This window comes from Mustelus asterias, chromosome 17 (genome assembly GCF_964213995.1).
Source record: "Mustelus asterias chromosome 17, sMusAst1.hap1.1, whole genome shotgun sequence".
NCBI classification, from domain to species: Eukaryota; Metazoa; Chordata; class Chondrichthyes; order Carcharhiniformes; family Triakidae; genus Mustelus; species Mustelus asterias.
In genome coordinates, this window is record NC_135817.1 from 52,226,214 (window position 1) to 52,247,083 (window position 20,870).

General features: G+C 42.0%; 1 protein-coding gene across 1 annotated transcript in view; it reads right to left on the reverse strand.

The window, feature by feature from the left end:
• LOC144506479 (sodium/potassium-transporting ATPase subunit alpha) overlaps nt 1–20,530 on the reverse strand; it is a 46,988-nt gene extending 26,458 nt beyond the window's left edge. The window contains exon 1 of the mRNA XM_078232658.1: nt 20,291–20,530. Coding sequence (XP_078088784.1) covers nt 20,291–20,302 — 12 coding nt within the window. The 5' untranslated portion in view covers nt 20,303–20,530. The remainder of the gene's footprint in view (nt 1–20,290) is intronic.
• Nucleotides 20,531–20,870: the final 340 nt, after the last annotated feature.

Sequence of the window (20,870 nt, forward strand, 5' to 3'; positions counted from 1 at the left end):
CAATGGGAGGTTATCCATTTTGGTAGCAAAAATTGGAAGACAGATCATTATTTGAATGGGTGTAAATTGAGAGGTGGATTTTCAGTGAAGCCTTGATGTCCTTGTGCATCAGTCACTGAAAGTAAGCGTGCAGGTACAGCAGGCAGTAAAGACGGCAAATGCTATGTTGGCCTTCTTAGCGAGAGGATCCGAATGTAGGAATCAGGATATTTTACTGCAATTATATAGGGCATTGGTGAGGCCACACCTGGAGAATGGTGCGCAGCTTTGGTGTCCTTATCTGAGGAAGGATGTTCCAATTGAGGGAGAGCAGCAAAGGTCTACTAGGATGGCAGAACTGCTATATGAGGAAAGACAAAAATCAATTAGGATTATATTCATTGGACCTTAGAAGAGTGAAAGGGAATCTCAGAAACTTATAAAATTTTAATAGGATTAGACAAGGCAAATTCAGAAAGAATGTTCCCAATGGTGGGGAGTCCAGAACTAGGAATCCTAGTTTCAGGATAAAGGGGTAAACCTTTTAGGATTGACACGAGGAGAAATATCTTCATCCAATGGTGAATTGAGGATTTACTACCACAAAGTAGTTGAGGACAAAACGTTGTGATTTTAAGAAGGAATTAGGTATAGCTCTTGGGGCTAAAGGGATCAAACTATTGAATTTGATGATCAGCCATGATCATTGTGAATTGCGGAACAGGCTCGAAGGGCCGAATGGCTTACTCCTGCTTTTTAAAAAATGTATGTTTCTACGTAATTGATAAGAAATAGAATAGTGCTGAGGATAGGTCCTAGAGGGACTCCAGAAGTAACAGCGCAAGAGTGGAAAAGATATTACAGATGACCCTCTGACAACGATTTTTTGATAAAGTAGAATGGAACCAAGTAAAAGCAGTTCCACTCAGCTGGATGACAAACAGGTGTTGGAGGAGGATGATATGGTCAACAGCATAAAAAACAGCAAACAAGACACAAAGGATGAGGGAGGTTGGTTTGCCAAAGTCATAAAATGTCATTAGTATAAGCCAGAAATCTGATTGGAGGGTTTTGAACACAGAATTGTGGGAAAGATAGGCACAGAAATGTCAGAGGTTGAAGATAGGAAAGAATCTACAGGAAATGCAAGTTCAGGACCAGAGCAACAGACAACATTTAGGAAGTCTGTCCCAGTGGGCTAGAGAAAGGAAGAGAGATAGCAGATGAACCTCAATAGATGGTCTCTAACTCTGGTGACAACAAAGTCCATAAGCTCCTTCCCATTCATTGGTGGAAGTGGTTGTGGAGGAGAGAGAGGATGACGACTCAAATAAATGCTTAATGGTGAAGAGAAGCTGTAGATTTCTGCATTCCCTTGTGATTTTACAATAGAAAGCAGTTCTAATGATGGACAGCAGGACTGGACACTACTTTAATTGGTTCAGTAAGAAGTCTCACAACATTAGGTCAAAGTCCAACAGCTTTACCTGGAATCACAAGCTTTCAGAGCGCTGCTCCTTCATCAAAGCAGCAGCGCTCCGAAAGCTCGTGATTCCAAATAAACCTGTTGGTCTTTAACCTGATGCTGTGAGACTTCCAAGTCTGCCCAGCCCAGTCTAACGCCAGCATCTTCACATCATTAATTGGTTCAAGCAGATCTGGCCGTGGACGGTTTAATCAGTTATTCACCAATGCTGTTCAAATCTCCCTGCCTTGTTTTTAAGTGAGTCAAGATGAGGGAAATCTGGGTGAACGATAAGGGTGAAAGAGAGCAAGAGTTCTAATGGAGACAATGGCATTAGAGGTTATGATTTAGTAAATTGGTTAGATTCAATTCAGCTGGCAGGAGTGAAACCACAATCAGGCGGGGGAATGAGGCTAGCCCATCACACTTGGAGTGTGCTGAGGCCTATGATTTTGGTTTGCCAACACTAGGTAGAGTAAAGGATCAGGGTTGCCAATGAGGTCACACCAAGACTTTACCCTGATGCAATTTTTGAAAAGCCATCTCGGCCTTTTGGCTAAGATGAAGCATTAGATCAAACCCAGGAAGGGGGTGCAATGCCTCATCCCGTCAGCTTGGATCTTATTTGATCGAGCCCACGATGGGATGCAAAGTCTCATTTTGTCAGCTTGGATCTTGCTTGCCTCTCGTGTGGGGACCATGATTGGACTTGAATTGATTTGGCTTTTTTGATTAGATAAAAGTACCTAGAGGTGCCAATAAAAAGAAATTCAGCTAGAATGGAGCTTAATGCAGACTTGTAAATCTATAAATCAACATGGATTGAATTTTTACTTTGAGGGAATAGAAGGGCTTTATATAAAAAGGTCAGTACAACAATCGTACTGCTCCATTTTTAAACTCAGTTTTGGGTTGGAATAGCCCCCCTGCTGAGAGTCAAACATAAAACCTTTCACTGAACAGCTCCACATGTTTTTGGACTCTGCACTCAGTTACAAACTTTAACAGCATGGACCATTGGTTAGACAGCATCACTGACCATAAGCTCTACAACATGGTTAACTATTAAACTGAAAGAAAATTTCCAACGTTTACAATCATGAGATTTAAAAGGCTTGCATTTTTCATCCCCACAGACAATGCTGTGTTTTTCTGCTTTTTTAAAATAAAAAGTGGTACACAATCCAAGCTGGAGCTTTACCTCCATTGTGTTTAATTACCATTGAAAAACACCCTAATTCACCAGACAATGCTTCAGCAAACAAGGCTACCCAGAATCACACACAAAAACAAAATTCTGTGGACACCATCACATCCAAGACAACCAAAAAATGCAGGAATTACACAGCAGGTTTTGGCAACAGCTGTGACGAGAGAAACAAAGTTAATGTTTCAGGTAAATGTCATCAACCTGAAACATTAACAGTTTCTTTCTCCAGCTAATGCCAGACATGTTTTTAATTCAGAACCCATAGTCATTGAGATTTTCAGTACAGAAAGAGGCCCTTTTTGTGTGTCATGTCTGCCATCAAACACCTATCTATTCCAGTCCCATTTTGGTCTGTGGCTTAGTATGTTCTGGTGTTTCAAGCGCTCATCCAAATGCTTCTTAAAATGTTGAGGGTTCCCACCTCGACCACCCTTTTAGGCATCAAGTTCCAGATTCCCACCACTCTCTGGGTTAAAAAGGTTTTCCTCAAATCCCCTCAATCTCCTGCTCCTTAACTTAAATCTATGTTGCTTGGTTATTGACTGTTGTACCAAGTGGAAAGGTTTCTTTCTATCTATATCCTTCATAATCCCTCAATGAGGTCCCCCCTTAGCATTCTCTGCTCTAAGGAAAACAGCCCCAGCTTATCCAGCCTCACTTCACAGCTGAAATACTCCAGCTAAGGCAACATCCTGGTGAATCTCTTCTGTACCCTTTCTAGTGCAATCACATCCTTCCGATAGTGTGGCGACCAGAACTGCACACACCACTCTAGCCGTGGCCTGAGTATCTTATACAGCTCCATCATAACCTCCCTGCTCTTGTATTTTATGATGTGGAGATGCCGTGTTTTACTTGTATTTTATGCCTTGGCTAATAAACAGGAAATAGAGGAAGTATCCCATATATCCTCTTAACCACCTTATCTACCTTTCCTGGATCAGGGATCTTTGGATATGCACCCAAAGGTCCCTCCAGTCCTCTGTACTCCCCAGCATCCTACCTTTCATTGCATATCCCTTTGCCTCCTAAAATGCACCACCTCACACTTTTCAGCGTTAAATTCCATTTGTCACTGTTCTGCCCATATGACCAGCCCATCTATATCATCTTGTAATTTAGGCTTTCCTCCTCGCTGTTCACCACACCATCAATTTTCGTGCCATCTGCAGACGTACTGATCATCTCTAGATCATTAATGTACAGCAGGGGACCCAGCATCAATCCCCGTGGTATACCTTGGGACACAAGTTTCCAGTCAGAAAGACAACCTTAAACAATTACCTTCTGTCTCCTGCCTGTAAGCCAATTTTGGATCCAATTTTCTCTGGATCCCATGGGCTCTTACCTTCTTGATCAGTCAAAAGCTCTACTAAAGTCCATGTAGACTACATCAACTGCGCTGCCTTCATCTACACAGTTACCTCCTCAAAAAATTCAATTAAATTTGTTAGACATGATCTCCCCCTATCAAAGCCATGCTGACTATCCTGGATTAATCTTTGCCCCTCAAATGCAGATTAATTCTGTTCCCCTGAATTATTTTCCAATAATTTTCCTACCACTGATATTTGACTCACTGTGTTTAATCAGCTGATTTTTCCCGACTTCCTTTCTTAAATAATATCACATTAGCCGTTCTCAAATCCTCTGGCACCTCTCCTGAGACTAGAGAGGATTTGAAAATTATCAGAGCCCCTGCAATCTCCTACCTTACCTTACACAGCAGCCTAGGATACATCAAACCTGCCGCAAGCCTCCCTTTTTCCCTTATCCAATGCTGATAAGGGAATTGGAACATCCAGGGTTCTCTGACCTTTTTGGTCCTACCCTTACCTTTATGGGAACACAATGGCTTCGTACTCTTTCTATTTCCTTTTTGAATGACTCCCACTGCTCTGATGCAGATCTTCCTACACATAGCTGCTCCCAGTTCATTTTGACCAGATCCTGTCTTATCCTAATAAAATCAGCCGTTGGTAGTTCAGCAACCTTATTTCTGGTCCATCATTATCCTTTTCCATAACTACCTTATGATCACTATCACCAAAATACTCCCCCACTGACACCTCTACCACCTACCTGGCCTGATGCCCTAAAATTAGGTCAAAGCACTGTCCCCTCCCTTGTATGACTTTCTATGTGCTGGCTCAAAAAGCTGTCCTGAATGCATTTTAAGAATTCTGCCCCCTCTAAGCCTATCCCAATTACAAAGAACAGTATAGCACAGGAACAGGCCCTTCAGCTCACCAAGTCTGCGCCACATGGCGCCTTTCTATGCAGTCTGTATCCTCTATTTCCTGTTTATTCATGCTCAAACATTGCAATTAATATCGGGGAAGTTGAAACCCCCTATTATTTTTACACTCGAGATTGGCCTACATATCTGCTCTTCTATTTCTCCATCACTGCTTGGGGGCCTAGAACACTCCCAGCATGTGATTGTCCCCTTTTTTGTTTTTACATTCCACCCACATGGCCTCAATTGAGGAGCCTGCTAAGACATCATCCCTCCTCACTGCAGTAAATGACATCAATATTGCAACTGCCTGAAAGCTCTGTACTCTGGAATATTGAGCTGCCAGTCTTGCCCCTCCTTCGATGTTTCTGTGTTAGCATTAATATCATATTCCCATTAATGCTTTCAGTTCATCAGCACCTTACATTAAAATGTCATCCTGTCTCACCATATCACCATGTGCATTAACATGGGTGCAAGGTGGCACAGTAGTTAGCACTGCCCGAGTGCCAGGGACCTGGGTTCGATTCCTGGCTTGGGTTACTGTCTGTGTGGAGTTTGCACATTCTCCCCGTGTCTGTGTGGGTTTCCTCCAGGTGCTCTGGTTTCCTCCCACAGTCCAAAGATGTGCAGGTTAGGTGCCTCGGCCAAGCTAAAATTCTGTGTACCCGAACAGGTGTCGGAGTGTGGTGACTAGGGGATTTTCACAGTAACTTAAGCCTACTTGTGATTTATAAATAAATAAACTTTAAAATGTTTCTCACTGCACTGTCTTCCAGACTGACTTACTTTTACTTCTATATTTGGCTGTGCATCACCCCTCACCCCCCCCCCCCCCCCGCCAAATTAGTTTAACCCCCTCCCAGCAGCACCAGCAGACTTGTAATTTGTGGTAGCTTTATAGCTGAACTGCACTGATCTCTTATGTAACCAGATTTCTTCCAATCCCTTGCACGGTGGCAACAGTCTCGGGGTTTAATTTACTCTGATATAAGGCATAAGTGAATGTTGGTGCTGAGCACCCTCTGTCACCTGCACTGCAGATAAACAGTCTAAATCAGAACGCATCCTCTAAGGACAGGGAATTCGGCACCTGAAAACACATTGTATACTAAAGCATCTCTCGACAGTTGCTTAATACAAGTGACATTTAGAGGTGGAATTGGTCACTACCATGTTTTACAATCTGAGCACACAGCTCTCAACATCTACAGGGGTGGGTTCTTGAGAGATTTTGAATGATAATCTTGATGGCCAGAAATAAATTCCCTTACACTTGGGACTAACTGCAGCTGTTGCCATCTTTCTTTCCAACATCAAAAGTTTAATTGTAGAACTGTCCGTTCAGCTATTGAGCCCGTTTACAATCCATATTTCAATTCCATCTCCTGGTCTTTTCTCCCTATCACACGGTACCCTTACTAAACAAAAATCTATCAATCTCACACCCCACCAACATGATTTATCAATACTTGAACATCTTACAAAGAGTACTGCAAAGTTATGACCTATGGAGTGAAGTTAAACCAGAGCATTACACTTCAACCGACAAGAAAGTCTAATCCATTGTACCAAATTGCAAAATTGTATTAAAAATTGACACCTTTGGTGTCTAGTCATTGTACAATAGTGTAGGCTGATAAAAGTATAACTCGAATACAGCAGTCATTAACATTTGTTAAAAATCAATTGCACAGATAACTTGTTACCTCTAATTGATCTAAATGGATGGAATATCCACCATCTTATTTTCTAGTTTTAGTCATTTCTGAATGGCAAGGATTATTCTAGTAATTAATTTTCTGCAAAAATTGGTTATTTAGAGAACAAAAAAATCTATTCAATTAAGACAAACTGTCCTCAATGTCAGCACAAGACATTGAGCAATTTTAATCTCTGGCTAGACTGCATGGGTTAGAATTATTTATTTTCCCAGTGAATTATGTTATTTTCAGCGCCTCAGTCTAAACATAAGCCTTCTCAGCAAATTCCTGAAGATAATAGCTAAATGTTTTGAAAACTGCAACCTCTGCATCCCAGGATAGATATTAAGAGCATTAAGCAAAAATAAAAATCAGGAAGCAGGAAAACTTTCAGTGATCTAGCTCCTCCCGCCCTCCCCCGTCGGATGAAAAATAAATGTCATGATCTCCCTCTCCTCATATTAGGTGAAGGAGCAGAGACTCATCCCATTCCACACAGCCTCATAGCTCTGTTCAATAAAGAAGTATTCAGAAACACGAACACTAAAAAGATGCCTTTGAGGATTAGATTCTGGGAATTGAAATTTGGGTCAACTTAAAGTCAGCTGATACACATTAAGTAGCCTCTTTAATCAGCCCAGAACACACCATTCCTCTCCTTTCGGATAAACTGTTCAATAGGATAAGATTTTATTTTTGGAAGGTGAAAGTCTAACCAACTAAGATTGCTTTACTGTGGCGGAACCAAGGAACATACAGCCAATCTTCAGTTCGACTGGGGTTAGTACATTTGAAGCAGAGTTGATCTACCAGCTTAAATAACATGGGCATTGACCAGATCACAATATTATACATGAGATGCATATTAAAAGCTGAAATTGGCAGCCATGCAGTACATTGTTTTGGCTCTGCTCATTATCCACTGGTTGCTAATTCGTGTCAGAACAGTATGTCCAATGAGCATGCCAATTTTTTGTTTCAGAATCTGCTTTTTTTCCTACACCTGTGTAATCACGTGTGCGCACAAAATTGGAAGATACCAATCTTGCCAAGTTTCTCAATTCAAGAGGAATTCTCCAGAAGCATTTTCAGTTACTAATATCTAGGTAAAACCATGAACTGCAACCTCCCACTCACTCTCAGTATATACTAATGCAAAAGTTAAATTGTGAGATTAATTCTTTAGGCAAAAGTCAAGATTTTTAACACAGGTAACGTTTTAAAAGTGCTCGATTTGGGTCCAAAACCGACTGTTCCACTGGAACAAAGTAAAAACCAACAACATTAAACAATTTATATTAACTGTCATTCATAATCTGGTCACTTTAATTATTTAAAAATAAAAACTTAAATGTACAAATGTTTTAACCATTTGTTTACTTTCATTAGCACTTGTGCATTTACAATGAAGTTGAATTATTAACATCTCTAGGATTATACTTTAGTTCTGAAACTTTGATCCCTGAAAAATTAAGGTGGGCTTTTACACCTTCCACCATTATAAGGTCTGAAGTGGGAATGTTTGCTGATGGCTGCACAATATTTAATATCATTCGTAAATCCCCAGATCCTGAAACAGCCCAGGTCCAAATGCAGCAAGACCTGGACAATATCCAGGCTTGGGCTGACAAGTAACAATTGTACCGCACAAGTGCCACCTCCAACAAGACGATCTAAATATTGTTCCTTGAGATTCAATGGCATTTCCATTGCTGAATCCCCCCTAAAGCCTGTGCACCATCTGCAAGGCACAAGTCAGGAGTATGATGCAATACCTCCCACTTGCCTGGATGAGTGCAGCTCCAATAGCACTCAAGCTCGACACCATTCGGGGAAAAAGCAGCTTGTTTGATTGCTACACCTTCCACTAACATTCAACCCCTCCACCACTGACCAACAGTAGCAGCCTGTGCACCATCTACAAGATACACTCCACAAACTCACCAAGGTTCCTCAGACAGCGCCTGCCAAACCATCTAGAAGGACAAGAGCAGCAGATACCTGGGTACGCCACCACTTGGAGGTTCCCCTCCAAGTCACTCACCATCCTGACTTGGATATGTATCAGTTCCTTCACTGTCGCTGGGTCAAAATCCTGGAACTGCCTCCCTAACAGCACTGTGGGTGTACCTACACCTCAGGGACTGCAGTATTTCAAGACAGCTCATCACTTTCTCAAGGGCAAGCTGGGATGGGCAATAAATGCTGGTCTAGCCAGCAACACCCACATCCCATAAATGATCTTTTTTGATGTGAAAAATTATATTTTTAGGGCCAAAAATCATGGGGCTGACTTTTACACAAAAGTAGTACATACGGCACGCTTGCAGTACATACACCAACAGCTAACTTCCAGAAATTCCCCCAAAAGCCTCCAGATAAAATTTAACAAAAACAAATGGAAGGAAATTAATCATGGCTACACTGTACCTTCTAGTCTGTATATTGCAATATTGGAGAGTGCATAAAGGATGTCCTGGTGCTATATACATGCAAGTTCTTTATTTCATTCCAAAGGCAATTTTGCTCCAAGATCATTGTAATATTTCGAACCATTGTATATCGCATCGTGCATTGGTATTTATTGAGTTTCACATCCCTCGATATGTCCAAGAAACACTTTTGCATTGAGGTAAGGCACCATGGAATTGAATTGTTCTCTCATAACTCTTCTCACCACCTATCATTCACGACAAATGCCAATGAGGAGGGGGCAGACCCAACAACCAAAGCTACTGTCCTCATTTGATATCTACACTTACACACGTACTTTACAATGGGAGGCATTGAGCAATTATGAGGAGTGTGGACCTTAGATGATATTGTTACCCTTGCCTAGGAGACCAGGTACAACACCCCTCATAACCACTATAGCCAAGATGAACAAACTCTAGATACAATCAACCCTGGGATCTCATGTGTGTATAAATACAACTCCACTCCATCCTTACAATTCTGACTTTGTGTAAGCTTGAAGATGAACCTTCACTGAATCTTAGCATCACAGAACAAGACAGTGCTGAAGACAGTGCTGAAGACTATCATACAAGTCCATGCCAGCTTTTTGTTGAACTATCCAATTAATCCCATTTGCCTGTTCCTTTTCCCATAACTCTCAGTTTTGGCCCTAATTATTTTATGCAATTCTCTTTTGAAAGTCATTACTGAACCTGTTTTGCCACTGTTTGGCAGCACATTCGAGATCACAGCTCGCAGTGTAAATAAATGCTTCATGTCACTTTTTTGCCAGTCACCTTAAATCTGTGGCCTCTGGTCATTTACTCTTCGCCGCTAGAAATAGTTTATCTTTCCTCTATCAAAACCCTTCTTGATTTTGACCTCTCTTAATTCTCCTCAAATCTACCTACTTGAAAGAAAACAAGCCAGCCTTCTCCAGTTTACATAAACTAAAAGTCTTTAATTCCTGTGAATCACTTTTGCACCCTCTCTAGGGTCTGAGCACCTTTCCTCAAGCGTGATGCTCAGAACTGAACACCACATTAGAATTATGTTATGCCTTTATCAATTGAGCCACTGGCAGTAGCCAAGTACTCCACTCTCAAAGTGGCTCTATTTTGTCAAACTAAAATGTATACATGCTCAAACTGGGAAATGCATAGGCTACTAGTAGATGCCTTTGTCTTTCATCACCAGATGATTATACTGTTTGCAAACTTGGGGGTCCTACTTTACCAGAGTTGAGATTTTGACCCCTTTTATTCTTCCATGGGATTTGAGCATCATTAGCAAGATCAGCATTTGTTGCCCACCCCTAATTGCCCTTGTGAATGTGATGGTGAGCCTCTTAAACCTCGATCAGAAACCACCACTTCGATCTCTTAATATTGACCAACTTTGCAACTGCCTCAGCCCATCTGCAACTGAAACTGCATCAATGTTTTGGTTAGCTCCATAATGGAATGTGAAGTTGAGGTTAAAATGAGATCAACCATGACTGTATTGAATGGTAGAACAGACTCAAGGGGCAGAGTGGCCTACTCCTGCTCCTAAGTCGCATATTTATTTCAATGCTCTCCTGACAAATCTCCCATCTTTTACCCACCATAGACTGGAATTCATCTAAAGCTCCACTGCCTGCACCCTAATTCACACGAAGTTTTATGCATCTGTCATTCCTGTGCCCCAGATCGGCTCCCAGTCCACCAAAACATCGATTTAAAAATTCTTATTTCGTATTCAAATCCTTCCTTGAGCTTGCATCTGTAGCCTCCTCCAGCACTATAAGATTCAAACTCTGCATTCCCTGAACGGTGGTTTATTGTCCATCTGCCACTTCCATGCCCTCACGATGAGCAGCCATGTTTTTAGCTGTCTTGGACCCAAGCTCTGCAATTTCTCCCGCAAACCTTGGTCTTTCGCTCCTCCTTAAATTCTACCAGTAAGTGTTTGATCAACTGCCCTAATCTAGTGTAAATGTTTGGTTGACATGTTCCTGTGAACCATCTTTAAATATTATACTAATTTAAAAGGACTACATAAATTCAAGTTCTTGTTCAAAGTTGTTTCTGAAATACACAGGAGAGGTGGCACATTTACTTAACTTTCCAAAAGATAAGTCTTTTGCAAATAATTTAACCATTAATGCCAGATTGCTCAAGCAGAATATTTCAGAAAAAGTAAATACCTTCTATTACACCAAATACTGATATTTGAGAGCAAACTGAAAAGTAACTACTAAAAACTCAGCTTTAACAGCAGCACATAATCAGGATTAAGAACTTCTTTGCAGAATTTAATAAACTACTAACATCCATAATACCCAACTTTTTGTCAGAATAATGTAGAATTTACTCTACCTAAATCCTAATCATTTTGGACATATATTGACAAGTTGGGTCTGGCCTCAGTCCAGGCCTCCCATTTAGTGTTGAGACAAAATTTACAAGATGTCCCTTTATCGTCTCAGCTATATAACACTCCCCCTCATGTCAGCATTTGTTGGTAAATTCCATAGCAGCAGTAGTGTGAATCACCACCCTCTTCCTGCCTTTGAACAGTGTGCGCTGCACAGACTTGTTCCTGTTCACTCCACACCACACCCAAAATGACTACGGTGAAACGTCTCAGGAGAGTGAAATTTAACCAAGGGACTTTTAAAGGGTTGGTCATTTGAGTGGTTTTCTGATTCATTCATGATGTGCTTAATAGTATTGAGACAATGAAGAGAATTCCAGTTTATTTTTTTGATCTTGACCCAAAACAACTGAGCACACGAACAAAGGGAATTATAATTTACCTGGTCAGAAAGATTGAGGCAAGATTTGAACTGTTCTCAAGTGCAACACCAATCAAGTGAAAACATCGCAGTTTGTAGTTTGCCAAGAACAACATGGGTTACTTAACTGGAGCCTCTTCACTCCAACCCTTAAATCACAAAATAAGCAGAGCCCAAGTTGACCTGTTTTACAGTAATAAAAGATTCCCATGGGGAATGTCTGGCAAAACGTCAGCCCTGTGCTGGCTAGGCTGAGCCAGCAGCTGTATATAACGCCTGCTTAGCATTGTCCACAGCAAGTCTGACCAAGGCAAAACTAAACACCATTTCCCTTGCGACAGAATGATAGCTTTCTCCTGCTAATATCTCTGCATAGTTTTCATTCAGAGGTTGTTTATATTTTGTGGTGGGCAAAGAGTTACCAAATGCTTCACTTTTCTGTTGCCTGTTTCAGGCAATTCAGCCTTTGACATTTTTTTTGTCCAAATTACAATGTAATCAATTTTCACCTTTATATCCCACTGTTCTCAGCTTGAAATACTAAGGAAGTAATTGACAATTGGCTAAAGGCCTGCCAGCTGATTTCATCCATCTCAGGTTAATGAAGTCGACACGCATACGCACAGGATTGCGTCATTCTGAAAAAATATTCAAAATGCAACAGCCCAGTCAACTCAAAACAGACAGGCAGCACCAGACTCCAAAAACACTCAATTATATTGTTCTCACAAATAGAAAGGACACAAAGGAAAGCAACCAATAAGAGTTTCTAAAATTCAAATGATCTAATCTCCTGACCAAAACTGGGAAGTCAGGTGATGAATTAATTCCCTATTTACTGAAAAATTTGCAAAGTTTGATTAACTCAAAAGGGTCATTGGTTTCCCTCGATTACTGATCTGCTAAAGACAACACAGAAAGGCGCCCTACATATCAGAAAGTCCTACCTTCAAACCTCAATGTGTACTAAGTTAGCTGGCCATAGGAGGTGCTATTAGCACCTTTGGATTGTGGATGACTTATAGATGCCAGATCTGGATCAGGTATGGCTGTGGTGGTCCCATTCCTAAGCAGTACACAAAAATGCACCAAGGACGAATAGCCACTTAAGTAATGGAACAAAGGATAATTTTCATTGCATTAAACCAAACTCAACAAAATTCAATGCCTTCCATTGAGTGGAGCAAAGTTGTGAAAATACCATTATTGGGATAGTACAATTAATCTTCAAGATATGGAGAACTGCATTCACCCACCACACCCATGAAATTTACAGTGATTTGGCTGGCATTTGAACACTTTTCTTCAGTTAGCACAAGCAGCAGCAATAATTTAGAATAGCATTAATGGCAAAATGGTTAAGAACAGATAATTACATCGAGCACGAGTTCTTCTCTACAATCCATTCCGTACTGGCCACTTAATTTAATACGGAGTATAGCTTGTATTATTTTTGTCCTCAGTTTGGCGGCACGGTGGCACAGTGGCTAGTACTGCTGCCTCACAGCGCCAGGGACCCAGGTTCAAGTCCCGGCTTGGGTCACTGTGGAGTTTGCACATTCTCCCCTTGTCTGTGTGGGTTTCCTCTGGGTGCTCCGTTTCCTCCCAGTCTGAAAGACATGCTGGTTAGGTGTATTGACCTGAACAGGTGCCGGAGTGTGGCGACTGGGAAATTTCACAGTAACTTCATTGCAATGTTAATGCGAGCCTTAATTGTGACTAATGAATAAATTTTAAGTAGGGAAGGACGTTGCGCAACAGGTCAAAGCAACATTCCTTAGCAAATAGATGTTTTTTAAACTTTAGCACTGTATTGAGGGGTGCAAGTATCTCAATGGCTGCAACATTCTTGAAAGCAGAGAGTATGGCAAGTTTAACAAAGCTCCTCGAGTTACCCAATGACTCTCCCCCACTTCATTGTGTAGAGGTTTATTATACCAAGAAAAGACTTCAGTAAGCATGACTTGCAATTACTCCCTTAAAGGTCACAGATGCATTATATCTTTCAAGATCCAAATGTCCAAATCCCCCCTTGAATTAACTAATTGCAAGTGAGGAATTATATGAACACCTCTGCATCTTGACATCTTAGACGCCATACCTGGCAGCTAACAAAAGCGAATGCAGATTTAAAGGTAAAGCAGGAACAATGATCAATCGCTGACATTCCAGATCTGTTCAGCGACAGGATTTTAAAACCAAATGCAGCCTGTGGCCTAAAACTCAGAAGTTAGTCAGAAAGAAACATCCCAGTTTGCCCATAGAGAACAAGCTGAAGCTTGCTTTTGAATGTCACCAAACACACGCATAAATGACAATTTGACTGAGAAAGTATAAACCTCAGCTTTTGCAGAATGAAAGAAAGATAAACTTCAACCCCTCCCACAAATGTAACATTGCTAGCCCCAAGACATCATTCTGTGGGTGACCAATCGGAAGCATTAACCACCTTGAAATGGAGTTCTCAACATAACAACGAGGTATCGTACAAGAGTTTAAGTTGACTGATTCACTGACATGAAGAAATGGCAGCAAGTACACAAATGTCTCATCAGTATCTTTCGCAATAATCACAGGCATGAACACAATGTAACCCATGGTGGCACAGCAGCACTAATGCACTCTGTCACATTTATTCATGAATAATGGAATACAGAATTTTGTAAATTTACCATGAACATTACAGTATTACTAAGAAAGCCACTAGCAGAAAAAGAAAGAAAAATGGCCTCAGAGCGCCAGGGACCTGGGTTCAATTCCCGACTTGGGACATTGTCTGTGCAAACTCTGCATATTTTCCTTGCGCCTGCGTGAGTTTCCTCTGGGTGAGGTCGGAGATGGAGTTGCAATAAAAATAATGTTCTCTAACTGGCGGGATGTGATAAGTGGTATTCTCCGGGGATCTGTACTGGGATCTCAGCTTTATTAATTAATACCTTGGATAAAACGATAAAGTGTTGTCTGCAAACTTTGCATGCAACTTTAAGTTAAGAAGCACAATGTGTTGGGTGGATGACGACATGACGATATTAAATAAGGCAAGTGAACAGGAAAATGACAGCAGATCAGAGTTAAGTATGAAAGTGAAAGATCATCCACTTTGGGTCTTAAGGAAATATGCGGATTTGATTTCCCAATCGCAGAGATTGAGACCTGTGGAAAAGCAAAAGGGAGTTAGGTGACCGCATCTATAAATCACCAAAAGCTATTGAATAGGAACAAAACTTAATCAAAAAGGCTAGTGGAATGCCAGCCTTGATTTAAAAGGGATTGTTAGTCAAAAGTGAAGGCCAGCTGAACATATCACAGTAGATATACTGGCCTTGGTGGGGTATAATGAAGTCATTCAGAATGATACCAGGGTTAAAAGGTTAAATTATGACTACAAGTTGCATAAATGTGCGTTGTATTCTCTTGATTTTAAGTGGTCACGTGATCGAGCAGAGATGCTTGAAATAATAAACGCAACCAGGAGGGTAGATATACAGAGACTTGCATGAGAATCCAGAATGAAAGGGCACAAGATTTAAAGTTAGAAATGTGCATTTACAAGTGCAATTAGGAAGCATCTTTTTCACGCAAATGTTAGTGTAAATCCAAACTCTCACCCCGAAAAGGCTGTTGATTCTGGGTCAACTGAAATTTTGAAGGTAGATTTTTCTTGGTTAAGGGTAACAAGGAATATGGAGCAAAAGCAGATGAATGAAGTGGAGGTTCAGATCAGCAATGATCAAACTGAAAAGCAAAACAGGGTAAAAGAGCTGAATGGACTACTCCTGTTTTTGTCCCAATCAGGTTAAGCCTGCAAAAAAAAAACCCAACAGTGCAAAAGTAAATGATAATTTGCACCATCCCAATTGTTATTTTGCATCTCTTACTTTACATTAATACCTGTTCATGCAATTTAGAGACTGGCAAGAGTTATAGAAAGTTTAAAGGATGTTACAGGAAAGAGATGTTAAAGCTTAGGCGCTGTTCTCCTGGAAAAGGAGGTGGAGGGAGAATGGTTGCACATAGGTGTCACAGTGATTAGCACTGCTGCCTCAGTGCCAGGGACCCGGGTTCGATTCCCAGCTTGGGTCACTGTCTGTGTGGAGTCTGCATGTTCTCCCTGTGTCTGTGCGGGTTTCCTCTGGGTGCTCTGGTTTCCTCCCACAGTCAGAAAGATGTGCTGGCCAAGCTAAATTCTCCCTCACAGGTATCCGAACAGGTGCCGGAGTGTGACGACTTGGGGATTTTCACAGTAACTTCATTGCAGTGTTAATAATGTAAGCCTACTTGTTACACTAATAAAATAAACTTAAAACTCTTTTCATATTACCGCAGCTCTGGTAATGAAATGTGACTCAATGATTGGAGATCACTTTACCACAAGACCCTCAAATGGCAGGACGAGTTTTCAGAGCAAAACTTGAAAGCAATCCTTTCAAATTCTATTCAGCCTTACACACAACCATCACCTCATCGGTACATTTAAAACATACATAAAATTTCACTACAATTCCTCTGCCCACACTCCTCCTAATTGGACTCCCGATCAATGCCACAATCATCCAGTCTGTTGAATATCATGGAATTGACGGTGACTGTATTGAGCCATGATTTACCTCTAACCCAATAAAAGACACTTTTTTTGGAGCAAATGTTGACAGATTTTCTCCGTTTCTAATGGTAATCCAGGAATAGCATGGCAATAATCAGTTTGATTTTTCCCTAAAATAAAGTGCAAGGCTTACTGCTCCCATTGAAATTATGTTGAAGTTTTTCATCTCGCACCCATCAAGACAAGTGCAAGAATACCAAATTTCAAAAAACCTACAATTTACACTTCAGAAGCAAAGGGTACTGATTGGATTGGCAAGTCGAGTCAGATTGGCCAAGACATTGCCATAGAAAATAATAGGCTGCCCAAGTTCCCAGGTACTTTAAAAAGGCGCAAAGCTTTAACATGTTCCTTTGTTTGCACAGAAGGGAATCCTGCATATTAATGTATGTCACTTCCAGCAAACATAAATGAAGTTAGATTGATTATCTTAAATTAGTTAGTGTAACTATTAACACACTCAGGATGGCTCAGTAAATATTACCCAGTCATGGATACAGATCTAATGAAGTGTTGTGTGTTGCAAGTGTGTGCTATCTGAGCACGCTCTGTACTCTGCCTATTACAAACAACCAAAGGAAGATGCAGGAAATACAGTGCCAGTGCTGTGCCAGGTACCACCCAGTGACTGGCAGATTGAATCAAACAGACTGCTCCTTTGGTTATTCATAAGGCAGAGTAGAGAATGTACTCAACCAGCCCAGACTTGCAAAAAATGTCGACTGTTAGATGTAATTCTGCAAGAGTACATTACTTGCTGAACAATCCCGAGTGCATTAACAGCTATACTAACAACTAATTTTAGACAATCAGTCAAACTCATAACATGCTTCATTTGTATTTGCTAGAAGCAACATACATGCATAAACAGGGACCCGTTCGCTGCAAACATAAAGAATACATACAAGCTGTGCGCTTTTTTGGAATTACCCAGGAACTAGGGGAGCCCAGAGCTCCCTATTGCTTTCACCATGACAACACCTTGGCCAATCTGAGCAGATTTACTTTTTATTGTTGATTGTTTGAAATTTGGCACTCTGTGTTGGTGCTGATGAGTGCAAGTCGAAAAACTTCAGCAATAAGTTTCTATTTACAGCAATATTCAAGTTCTATATGATCAAGTGGCTGTGTGACTGTATCATTACTACTGTACCTGAACTCTGACAGGTAAGTGTAGAACCAAAAGGCATGAAATAAAGATTTGATAAAAGCCAATAAAAACAATCAAGGTTACAAAGTGTCAGAACATCTGAGGAATGACAATCACAGTCCGGTTACCATTTTGCTCCTTTTTTACTTAACCTTAGGTGGGAGCTGCACATTTTGCAACCAATCTTCTGGCTTGGGCCTCTTCAGAAAAGTGCAGCAGGCTCCTGAGGCCTTGATCTTGGTCAGTACAATTGGAGGAAAGGAATTTGTACTCCCTTTTTATGACACATGCTGCCATAAAGTGGGTAATTTTAAAGGTCACAGCGACTTTGAGAAGACAGTGTGAAGGCAAGTGGGTGGGATGTGGGTGGGGTGGGATGGGGTCAGGTGGGGGGGTAGTCAGTCAGATGGTGCGTGGATGGTCAGCTGAGGGCAGTAGGATGGGTGGAATAGTTAGAAGGATAGGGGAGGTGACCAGTCAGGCTGTCGGGAAGGTAGTGTGTGGGGGATGGGAGAATAGTCTTAAAGCTTAAAGTTTATTATAGTGTCACAGGTAGGCTTACACTAACATTGCAACGAAGTTAGTGAAAATCTCCTAGCCGCCACACTCTAACCTGTTCTGGTACACTGACGGAGACTTTGGCATGGCCAATGCCCCTAACCAGCACATCTTTCAGACTGTGGAGAAAACCCATGCAGACACAGAGAATGTGCAGACTCTGCACGGACAGTCACCCAAGCCAGGAATCGAACCCAGGTCCCTGTCGCTGTGAAGCAGCAGTGCTAACCATCGTGCCACCAAGTTGAGAGGGTAGGAAAGGATTGGTAGGTAGTTAAGGGCTGGGAAGGTACGAAAGCTGGTGGTAGGGAGTGTCTTGGCAATCAGTATTATAGTTACCCAGGAGTTAGAAGTGAACTTAATTATTTCAACTTTTCCTGGGTAAACACTCAGCTAAGACAGTTGGAACCACTGAAGTCTCTGATTTAAATCTGAGTGTCGGGTAGCTTCTGGTACAAGATAATCAGCCATCAGAAGTTTGAACCTCCCAGGCAATTCCCGTGCAGTCCTTACGTGGGGACTTCCAGTGCTTCTTCTGAGGTACCTCTTGGTATGATCTGCCAGAGATTGGAATTTTGAGACATTGCATAATACCTCCTCCCAACTCTTCTTCATCTTACCCCACTGACATATCCTTGTATTTCTTTCCCCCTCATGTCTATCTAGTTCCCCCTTAAATACATCTCATGCTAATCACCTCAACTATTCCTATTATAGCCAGTTCTGCATTCACTCCCTGGGTAAATAAATTTCTCCTAAATTCCCTGTTACTGTCAATCTTTATTTATGGCCTCTAGTTCTGGTCTCACCCACAAATGGAAACATCTTCCACTTCAACCCTAGCAAACTCTTTCATAATCTTAAAGGCCACCATCAGGTTGCCCTTTGATCTCTTCACTAGGAGAAAATGACTCGCTCAGTTTAATCTTTCCTCATAGGTATAATATCAGTGTACTGTTATCGTTATAGCAAATCTCGTACCTTCTCCAGTGCCTCTATCTTTTTAATAATTTGGAGAGCAAAATTATTCACAACACTCCCACGTACGCACTAACCAAGCAAGTTAACATAACTCTCTCTTTTCAATTCTATGCAAAGAAAAAATAATCCCAGTGCTTTGTTTGCTTTTTGTTGTGGCTAGTGTGCTGTTAGTCTTGGGAATGTTGTGAATCGGTACAGGTTCACTCCCCATCCCAATTCCTCCATTCCATTCAGACACTTGTTTTTCCAGATGCAGAGGTGGCCTTTCCTTGCTCTTGCCACCAAAATGTATTAACCTCACATTTCTCAGCACCAACTTTAACTTGCCTATTACAGATCTACTCTGCAAGTCCTTCCTGTACAAATTGCCCGAGCTCTCCTCTGTATTAACTACACCCCTTATTAATCAACCAGTGACGTGCAACTACTCAGTGAACATTGCCCAATTCATTAAAAAACTGGGAAACTGTTAAACACTTAACAGACAACGGCCCTTCCGTTAAAAGAAAAACAGCGACACAGGAGACCAGGACCCTGCATCTCGTGGTTCTAATCCTGATGTAAACAACAGAATTAATTGGATCACTCACTCCCACACCATCTCACCACTGGAAACTGCATTCACCACCAAAGCATTGCCCAAAAGCATCTTGTGACGACAACCTGGATGTGAGTGACTTTTTCCTCACATTTCTTGTAACACACACAATTTGACATGACACAATTAAACTTAATTTGTGAGGGGGATCCAAGTTTGAGGGGACGCCCAGTTGTAACCTGTAGTCTTTTTAAAAACATTTTTATTTAAAAAAAACACAACAACCTGATGGGACATTGAAGGGGAGACACACAACTGTCAGCCTCCCCCCCCCCCCTCAGCCAGTCCAGATTTGCCCAGGCTCCAAACACTGGTAACTCCAATCCTCTCAGAGGACTCTCTGATCCTTTAACTGGATCAACACACAGAGCCGGGTGGATTAGACGCCCTCTGCTCAGTTTTATCCCTCAGCCGGAGACTTTCTGTGCAATGGATCTTGTCCCGAATCAGGAAACTATTTTTTTTGGGACCTCCTCCTGCTCCCCTCACGCGGCCCCCGCCCGGCCCGGGGCCCCCTCAGCAACGTCAGGCAGCTCCACACACATGCCAACGCCACCCTTTTACTTACCCCTTTCCCCATCTCTCCTTCGGCTTGGGTTTTTTTTTCGGATTATAAATAAAGTTGTTGCTCTCTCTCTTTTTTTAAAATAAAAAAAAATTAAATAAGATGAAGTGAAATGCTCTTTTCTTCTCTCCCCCTCTCCCCACCACACATATACACGTGCGGCCGGCCAACCAACCACCCCCGGCTCCCACACAAAAAAAAACAGACAGACACTTCCTTCACCACCGGAACCGGATGAAATGTGAGGAAAACGCGGCCTGCCCAGCCCCTTATATCAACTCCCCGCTCCGGCGCGGCCCCGCCCAGCCCGGCCCCACCCGCCAATCGCGGCCCTCCGCCCGCCCTGTCAATCACCGCGGGGCTGTGACGCGAGGCCGGCCCGGCCAACCGGTGCGCGGGGCTGAGCCGCGAGCCGGCGGGTGATTGACAGGCGGCGGGAGGGGGGCGGGGCTGGGACTGGGGCGCTTGCGCGCGCTCTGGCCTTTGGCAAGTCAAGTCCATTATCAAAACTAGAGGATTCACCCAGACATCAAAACCCTCCCTCCCATCCCCCAGGGAGGACAGAGGAGGAGGCACAACGTCA